The 9584-nt window shown below is 38.0% G+C and overlaps 1 protein-coding gene across 2 annotated transcripts; it reads left to right on the top strand.

The window, feature by feature from the left end:
- The first annotated feature begins 200 nt into the window (after positions 1-200).
- LOC133717455 (large ribosomal subunit protein uL14mz) lies at positions 201-7075 on the top strand. 2 transcript variants are annotated; one of them, XM_062144172.1, is made up of 5 exons: positions 221-359; positions 1775-1866; positions 4677-4770; positions 5413-5504; positions 6334-7075. In XM_062144172.1, exons 3-5 carry the CDS (start codon positions 4737-4739, stop codon positions 6709-6711), a joined length of 504 nt encoding a protein of 167 aa, XP_062000156.1. In that variant the 5' UTR covers positions 221-359; positions 1775-1866; positions 4677-4736; the 3' UTR covers positions 6712-7075. The 2 variants fall into 2 exon arrangements, with proteins under 2 accessions (XP_062000155.1, XP_062000156.1); XM_062144171.1 differs by lacking the exon at positions 1775-1866 and having other exon boundaries at positions 201-359.
- The last annotated feature ends 2509 nt before the right edge of the window (positions 7076-9584 follow it).

Genomic DNA, 9584 nt, shown 5'->3' with positions numbered 1-9584 from the left:
CTATGAGGGGTCATAACCTGTTAACCGCCCGCTAAAAATCTATTTATTTCCGCCTGATAACTTAACGTGTTAATGGGTTGCCAACCCGTTAACAACCCGTTAGTTAACGGGCGGAAACAGGTTGCACCACGGAACCCATCGAGCCCGGTTAGAGTTAGAAGAAAAAGAAACCCTCGCTCACTCACAGAACCTCACTTCCTCGTCACTCGGTCGAGTTTTGAATCTCAATTCCTCAATTCCTCTTCTCAACGTCACTTCCTCAATTCCTCTACCTAAACGTCGTCGCTTCCTGAAGGATTTCTCTTTCAATACTCCGACGCCATTGCTGAAACCCTCAACTCGACCACTTCAGTCTTCAGGTACTGCTCAATTTGATATTGTGTTACAACTCGATGGTTTGTTCTTTTCTATTTTGGGTTCGAATTGGTTGACCCCTGTAAGCTTTACTTGCTTGCCTGACTTGATTGGTATTGTAATGGCGCTGAATCGATGTGGGTTTTTTGTATTGGAATTTTGAGCAAGTAGTTGATGTTAGCTGGTTTAGAGTTTAGATAGATTTGTGGGTTTTTGTTGTGATATTTCTGGCAAACCCGATGTTAGTTTGGGGTAAATGAGGTGTCGTTTCTCTTTGTTTTCGGATTCTTAGGTGAGTTTTCTGAATTGGGTTCTGTTTGCCTCTGCATTTTATTGCTGCAAAAATTTCAGCTTTTGTGTTATAGGTTGCTTAGCAATTCGAAATGGGTTTTCTTGGGGTGAGTTTTCTGAATTGGGTTCTGTTTGCCTCTAGAAACCAATAGAGGTACAGTTTAGAGTATGGAAAGATGCAATATGGTGTTACTATTATGCACCTTGATTCTAAGATTTGTTATTCGTTAAGCTTGTCCCAGTGGGGCAAGATCAGCATTTGGTTCTGAATTAGATCTCAAATGTATCTGAGTCAACATATAGTTCCATTTCGACATCTTACAGGTTTTCAGTTCATAAGATTAATTGGGACCTAAACTGTAACAGAGTAAAGGCTTCATATGTTTACCACACTTCCAAAAGGTTGGTGTGTAGGTCAAGACCAATAGAGTATGCCAGAAAGAAACAACAATAATTTCTTCAACCTTTAGTCTTTCTTAATTTGGGTGCTTTACTTTGGATTGAGGAGGCTATGGAGCCTAAAGTGTCTGAGCACAAATATATAAGTGGATTTGGGTTTTTTATAGAGGTTTCTGTAGTTTCTTCATCACTTCTTCGTTGGTGCTTTGTTGCCCATTCTCTTTGAGACCTGCACATTTTTTTTGGGTGGTTTTCAACACCCAAAGAGCCTCTGCATCTCTTCCTTTAGCTGAACCAGCTTCTGCCTCTTTTTTCTGGTTTGTAAACCCTCTGCTTTAACTCTATTAATGGAAGTGTTTAAGTATTAGACTTGTTTTCTGTTAATGAAATAATTTTCTCTAAATATCTTGGTTTCCCATTGCATTGCTATTTTGTTGTTGTACGTTTGTAAAAAAATTTCTTTAAACAAGAATTTATGGAAAGTAGAAGAGAAGTTTACATTTGCGTAGTTTGATAAGCGTAAGTACCTAAACCAGAGTGAAAGAAATGTGCTTTTATTATAAGTTGGATGATGCCACCATGCCCACTTTTCAATTGTTTCGTACATGGCCAACATTATGCTTGATTATGAGGGTACACATAATTCTTTGGAAACACTTTGACAGATTCTTTGCACTATTTGAATGATCTTGAATTGACATGTTTTTTTTAACTTAAACCATGCACCAAGACCGAACTGATTTGGAGCAACTCACTGAAGACGTGTTGGATTTAACATTGGATGGACAAAGCCAAACCAACTAAGACTTTTTTTAGTTTCATGTAATGATTTACTTTGAATTTGTAATACTTTAGTTTCACGTAACATTGGATTTAACCTAACCTATTATGAGAATTGTGAGTCTAATATGTATTAACTTTTGATAGTTTGATTTAATGATTTTCTTTGAATTTGTTGATTTTCAAAGCAACTATGAAAAAGAGTTTCAATGGGTAATGGGTTGGAAAAGGGTTAATAATTTTTTTAGAAGAGTTTTAATGGATAATGGGTGAGAAAAAGAGTTAAAGAAAAATGCAATATATATATATATATATATACGAAAATGTTCTGAAGAGGACGTCCGCAACCCAGAAAAAGTGCGGACGTCGCTCCTCCGGCCTCAATCGAGCGGCGACGGCGCGGCGCGGCTTGCCGGAGGGACGCCGGGGGTCGTGCGGAGGGGTCTGCGGTGCGGTGGAGTCGCCGGCGACGGTTCTGCAGTGCTGCACAGAACCTGCAACTGCAGGTGAGGTGGCTGCCCAGAAACCGGCAAGCCCGACCTCCTCCGACCTCGAACACTGCCCAGAAGAGGTCTGGGACGCCTCCGGCCTCCGGCCTCCCTCCGGCCAGCCCCGCGCCGCCGTCGTCGCCTGGAACCCGCCTGCTGCGTCGACGTCCGCACTTTAGCAAAGTGCGGACGTCCGCTTCAGAACCCGCCTGTATATATATATATATATATATATTCATTTTTAAGTTAGCGGGTCTTAACGGTTTTCAGTGGCCAATTTATTGTTAATGGGTATTGACGGGTTTCAATGGCCAATTTATTAGAAAAGAATTTTAAAAAAAAATAAAAAAAAAACCTTAGCAGTCTTAACGGGTTCCAACGGATAACCCGCGAACCCATCGGGTTCAACCCATTATAATCCGTTAAGATAATGGGTTATAACGGGCTCCGTTAAGACCGCCCGTAACCTGCCTGTGACCGCACTGTTGCCAGGCCTAGTGGGGGGTTCAGTCGTTAGGGTTTTACCACCATTTTGAAGAAGCTCCACTTTCTCATCACTACCTCTCTGCAACTCCTCTACTTGCCCTCACAGGTCCAATTCCCCTCTCTCTCTCTCTCTCTTTCTGTATGTTTTCAGATGAAAGATTCCTCGTTTCTCTGTTTCTCTCTTCTTCTTCTTCTTCTTCTTCTTCTCTCATAATTTCAAGTGTAATTAGCCTTCCAAGATTTCGCGCATCGGTTTGAGATCGGTCAGTTGCTTCTTCCAAGATTTCCCCTAATTTTCACCATCATGTCAAGAAATGTTTGAAATTTGTTGCTTTTTTCTTTCTTTCTGGTATTGTATGTTGAGTACTGCGTTTATGACACAATAGGCTTTGGTGGGTTTTGCTTTCAACTCTCTTCCTTTCACTGCAGAATCACCACCACTGGATTTTAATTCCTGGTTTTTATTCTTTTCTGTTTCAATCGCCTGCTTACTGAATCAATAAAAGCAATTGTTTTGATAGGATTTCTAGAAATAGCAATGCTATTGTGGTTGCTTCTTTCTTCTTTTAGTCTTTAGAAACCATGAATGATAGAAGGAGTTGTGGTTGCATAGGAATCTAATTTGTTTGGTTCTTTATTGTTTAGTCTTTAACAGCCATAACTGTGTTTTTTTCGGAGCATTTTAGAGAATGGGACATGAATTACACAAGGAATTCTAGGAGTTATGTTGCATAGGGAAATGATGTTTTGATTGTTTTTTATTTGTTTTAAACTGTAGAAGACTTAACAGTGTTTTATCGGAGCATTTTTGAGAATGGGACATGAATGATAGTTTTGAGTTCATAGGGATGCAGTATTGCATTTTGTTTGTGTAGCACTTGTGTGAATAGCAGCATCTTTTAAGTACAGTGGGAGTAAAGCTGTTTGTTTTGTTCTTGTAGCTATGTGGGTTTACTCGTGATTTTCTGTGTCATACAAAATTTAAAATTTAAAACTAATCTGTAATTACTTTTTAAGTTCTTTTCGTCTTGTTGAATTGTAATTCTACGGGTGGCAAAGTTTTTGAAGAAACTATCCCAAACCATGACAGGTCGTAAATTGAAATTGAAAACTAAGTCCATCCAACTTTAATTGGGTTGAATTTCAAGTTCTGTTCTGTTGGGATTTGTTTGTGAACTACTTAAACCAATTGTTATTGGATTGAGAGAGTCATTGAATTAGGTTCGTTTCAGAATGATGACCATCCTCAAAATGAAGGGAACAAACTTCATTGTTGTTTTGTAGTCCAATTTTTGTTGGGTGGTTCTCATTTTGAGTCTGAATTGAAACTTTGTTTGTTTTTTTTTTTTTTTTTTGCTTTTTTGTTTCTAAATTTTGTTCAACTCCATCAATAAGATAAAGATAAGTTCCTTCTCTTAATGTATGATGACACTGTGTTTGTTTTTCAGAGGATTTTCTTTATTTTCCCTTTTCTAAATTATAATGTTTGTGATTGTTTCTTGATAGTTGTATGTATCCTGATATGCTTGATTAACGTATGCATATTGAAACACAATCTATGCAAGAAACTGTCTTGGTAATCAAGTTTGACTCGATCAATTGATTACCATACATATTTGTTGTAGGAATTTGTTTTTCATTATGTGTCAAATTAGTGTTGATAACCTTCTTCATATGGTTTTCATCATTTACTTATTATGTCAAAACTTTAAGATGTTTTTGTGCATCAGAAAGTCATGTGTGTACATATTTACATATTTTTTTATATGCTTCGTGCACTTCTTTTGTTGTTTCTGTTTTAAGAACTGTTAGGTAGGTATGTCGACCTAAACTAGTTATCTATCTCTTTTTTCTTGAATTCTTTGTTTTTCTATGTAGCTGAAAAGGAGTATAGACAAAGCTTATCGATTTGGTTGAAAGTAGAAGTTACCCTTAAAAATGGCTGCAGCTTTGGCTTCAAAGTGTTCTCGTGGTATGTTATTTTTCAATATGAATGCTTTTATATCATTCCTTACTCAATTATTAAATTCTAATCTCCTGTAATCAGTGATAGGAAACTATCTGTACATTTTGATTTTCTAGATTCAAGAATGACATATGTAGTACACTGGAATTATTGATTTGGGAAACAATAGCAAAGCGGTTTGAGGTAGAGAACTATATAGCAACAGCTATAAACTGTTGCAAAAACTTCTGATACAAATCAACCTTACTTTTTACTTTAGCATAAGCGTAATGTGTGAAAGTCTACTCATATAAATGTATAAAGTCTGTTGCATGACTTGCATCAGACTTTTGGTAACTGGGTAAAAGCTGTTGTTGATACATTTGAGGTGAGCTGTTGTGGTCCACAGTAGCCTCTTCCTTGCATGATACTAATATTAAACAGTTCAGCAGACGACAAAGGATGCCACACTTCTCAAATTATTGTTCTTAGATAATATTCTGGTTGCCTTATGTTTTGTAGTGTTTGGAAAATTTGTAGCTCTCTATACTTAGGACTGATTGTATGTTTCTGATGTTCAAATTTGGGCCTTTTGGTTTCTGCTTTCTAATTATACTCTTGCATGTTGACTCACTGCAATCTATTCAATCCACTGGAAAACAAACATAGTGGGCCGTTCGTTTTTGGGGGGCCTTGGCAACAACTTGTCTGGCTTATTGAGCGCATCACATGAGTTGACATGCAACACTTTCTTGTCTCAGGTCAGTGTTTAAACGTGTTTTTTATGATTCTGAGTATGAGAGTTGGTAATGTTTACAGAGGGTGGTTTCATTGGATTGGTTCAAAGTTTAGGTTCAAGGTCTTATTATTAGAACGAACCTTGTTTGATCTTGATGTAAACCTTTTAGTTTTTTCACTAGGTGTTTGTATCATTATTTTTTGTTGTTGTTGGTGTTATTGGGTACCAATGTCCTATCTTAAACATTTAGGTTGTAGAATTGACAGTTTCTTGTAATCTTGTGTTGCTACACATATTATGGAGTTTAAAAGGGCCAAAATTTAGGTTGTAGAGAATAGAGTTTCTTGTAATCTTGTGGTGCTACTATGTATAGAGTTTAGAAAGGGTCAAGAGAAGAGTTGGTTTTGAGAGGCTTAAATGGAGGCTTGGTGCTATTTTTGAGTGCAATGGTTGAGCAGTGTGGCATGTTATCTAAATCTAAATTGTTCTTTATGCCTGTTAAAATGTTTAGGTCAAGATGTTTTTGTTTACCAGGTGGATCATCAAGTTGGGTTACACATATGCTGGATACACCATTGTAATCAACAAAACTAGGACTGGGCAGTTACATAAAAATAAAAGCAGTCATGAAAAGGACTAGATTGTTTCTAACAAATGTAAATGTATGGGGGTGTTTAGATGCTCAAAATTTATTTTATTCAAACTATATATAGTCAAAATCTTTAAGTAATATTGGAAGTCATGGTGAATCAACTTTGCTAAATGCCTTAAATATTCAACTCTTTTGAGTTTTGATACTTGGTAATTGGGTATGGATGTGCATGAGATTGATTTATTGATTTCTTTAACAGCAACAAAGGACTTTCATACAAATGAGGACCATTCTCAAAGTCGTGGACAACTCAGGGGCGAAGAAGGTGATGTGCATACAAGCTTTGAAGGCGAGGAAGAAAGGGGCAAGATTGGGAGACACAATTGTTGCATCAGTAAAGGAGGCCCATCCAAATGGAAAAGTGAAGAAAGGAAAGGTAGTGTATGGTGTGGTCGTTCGTGCAGCCATGCAACGAGGCCGCTGTGATGGGAGTGAGGTCAAGTTTGATGACAATGCTGTTGTACTGGTTGACAAGCAGGGCCAGCCAATTGGGACTAGAGTATTTGGACCTGTCCCACATGAGTTGAGGAAGAAAAAGCATGTTAAGATTCTTAGTTTGGCAGAGCATATTGCCTGAAATGCATAGCACAATGGAATCCAGACTTACGTTTTTTTTCCAATTGCTTACACAAGTAAAATCTGGTGTAAGATTCACAATGTTCCAAGTTAGCTGTGATTTCAGCTAGGATGCTTAGCTCTCCTGCAACTCCCATGGCTGCATGTGTAATTACACCAAATTTCAGTTTTTCTTCAATTCAGTTGGAATTAGCACTTGATAACTATGATTATTAGGCTCGGTCAGTTTCTCCTCTTTGCAAGTGGGAGTAAATCACTTCAGGCCATATTCTCTTTTAAAATGTGATAGTTAACATTGTCAGTTACTCTTCTGAATGTTGCAGACTATACATATATGTAGGTATCTCTGCCCCAGTTATGGCTTCTTTTTGGTTTGTTTGTTTCTCTTTATTGAAAGTAGTTGGAAAATTTGGATCTAGGTGGTTAATGATACTAGGCTATAGAAGACTCACGAAATGAATATTATCAGTTGGTGACAATTCACCCCGTTTGTTAAGCAGAGATTGGAAAAAGTTGGATGGAAAGTCTCTACTCGTGGAAAAATAGCTTTAACCCCACAGCCATCACTAAATACAAAACAAATTCATACCATTTTAAACAGTATTGTCGTTATGATAACATATTATTACAAACTTTTTTTTTTTTAGAGAAAAATGTCAACTCCATTAATAATAAAAAAGATTACAAAAGACAGATGTATAAACTACATCATAAATAAAAAATACGACAATAAAACAAGGGAAATAAAACCTAGTAGAGCTACAACTGGATGTAGTAACGCATCTGAAGACGCACCGGATATAAACCGGGCTATTTAAACAATTACTAATGGTATGATCGACCATAAAAGGGCAATCTTCCATCAAAGTAACCGGTGATATGACCAACCAAGCATATTCCTCGTACCTCATACGCCAAAAATAGGATAATATTCTACCTATGTTACCAATAGTATGACCGACCATGAAAGGGCAATCTTCTATCAATGTAAGTGGTGGTATGACCATCCATGCATCTTCAACGTAAAAAATACTCCAAACAGAGGTCAATCTTCCACCTATGCACAACTCAAGAGCCCAAATCAAACTGTAGGCCCAACCCAAAACAGAAACCCTAGCCCAAAAACAAGCCCGAGTCGGATCCCAAACACGAGCCCAGATGCAGACCCGTTTCCGTCCCGGATCCGACCCCTGCTCCCAGATCGAATCTGCCATTCCCCAGCCCAGCTAAGAATCCAGGCCCAGCAACAAACCTGGATCCAAGCCGGAACCCACCTCCAGACGCCCCATCGCGTCCTCCCTCCAATCTCCGCCGTCCACTGCCATCGCACCCAACGACAACCAGGACTTGAGATCTTCAATTGTAGCTCACGGCCGCCTGGCGTACCATCAGCTTGTACCGGAAACCCGTCCAACCTGCTGCCACACCACACCCTCGCGTCCATTGTTCCACACCTTTCCACCACCGGACTCGAATGAGAATTCCACCCCCCGAATATCCTATGGCGCTGATCTACAAATAAGTAACCCCGCAGCAAAGAAGAGAACCGGATCGAGAAAAAACCCGATCCGTTGCTGTGCTTGTACCCCTCCTCACCTTGCGGGCTACCCAGATTCTCCATGATAATGGAGGAATGGTTCAGAGCAGACTGCCTTAGCAGCCGCTCTCTACCCTAGCAGAGCGCTAGGTTTTTGATAGTTTGTTTCTCCTGTATATTATTACAAACTTAGAATGCTTGTATTCATAAATAAAAATTATTATTACAAAGTAAAAATAAAATAAAACAAAGCCAACAAGTCTGTTCAGTCCATTTATTTGATCAGATTAATTTGGTTTACAATGCCAAGTTGAAGTGGGCTTCGGCTTCATTATTTCTTTCACCCTAAAACATTTAGATGAGTATTGGTTAGAGGAGGCTCCTGTTATTATTCAGGACGCACTCTATGAGGATTCTTGTACTACTACTCGAGGTGAAGGTTATATGTCCCCCTCGTTGTACACTGGTTCTCCTATTATTAATAATATTAGGGCGTGGGGCTGAGCCTCCCAGTTAGGCTGTGTTCCAAACCCCTTTCAAAAAAAAAAAAAAAACAATCAGAATTCAGAGTTCATACTGCATTAAAAGTAAATATGAAACCACTCTAAAATATGTAGTTTGAAGTTTTAAATGTCTTTTACCTTAATAAAATCTTTCGAGCTAACGTCCTAGGTTGAGTCAGTCCATCAAATTCCTAAATTAAAGACATTCACGTAAATAATGCAAATAAATTCTTTCATTAATTGTAGAAAAGCATACTATGCTTACCACAACAACCCGTGGGACGAGTTCACCACTAAATCCTAGGTTCAATACTCTACCTTTAATTTTAATTTTCTCCAACATCTTAGAAAAATGTAAACCAAGATCTGGATTGCATATCAAAGTTTTAATATATTACTAAAATTATGATACTGAAAATTGCAATACAGAATAATGAGTCTCTCTAATATTTATAGTTCATGTATTCAATACATGTTGCTGAAATGTCAACAATGTGAATTACAGTCATCAACATTATCATGTTATGGAATACACAAGTTTCTTGTGACACATTGGGAGCTCTCTAGCTAGCCATGTTATCAAAAGGGATTTTAGCCGAAGGGTGAAACAGAATTTGAACGAAGGTATATATTGTCAGATCGTTTAAACCACAAACTCTCCATTAACCTTGAATGAACAAGTAGCACATGCATTTACAGATTTACTTAATAAAGTTTAGTTTTGTTGCAGTTATTTGAAGTTTAGGCCTGTAAATGTATGAAAAAAGAAAGTCTCCTTTGCCAAGGCAAAGTTGACTGCCAAGAGAATGGTGGTAAGAATTGAGAAATCATGGG

Source organism: Rosa rugosa, chromosome 6 (genome assembly GCF_958449725.1).
Source record: "Rosa rugosa chromosome 6, drRosRugo1.1, whole genome shotgun sequence".
NCBI classification, from domain to species: Eukaryota; Viridiplantae; Streptophyta; class Magnoliopsida; order Rosales; family Rosaceae; genus Rosa; species Rosa rugosa.
This window is presented reverse-complemented; position numbering and strand designations above follow the sequence as displayed.

What these genes read in the sequence shown, in the direction of transcription:
- LOC133717455 (XM_062144171.1), top strand. Translation starts at nt 4,737, where the DNA reads ATGGCTGCAGCTTTGGCTTCAAAGTGTTCTCGTG. An exon ending in GGCTTCAAAGTGTTCTCGTG is followed by an intron (nt 4,771 to 5,412) that starts GTATGTTATTTT and finishes AAACAAACATAG; the next exon opens with TGGGCCGTTCGTTTTTGGGG. An exon ending in GCAACACTTTCTTGTCTCAG is followed by an intron (nt 5,505 to 6,333) that starts GTCAGTGTTTAA and finishes TTTCTTTAACAG; the next exon opens with CAACAAAGGACTTTCATACA.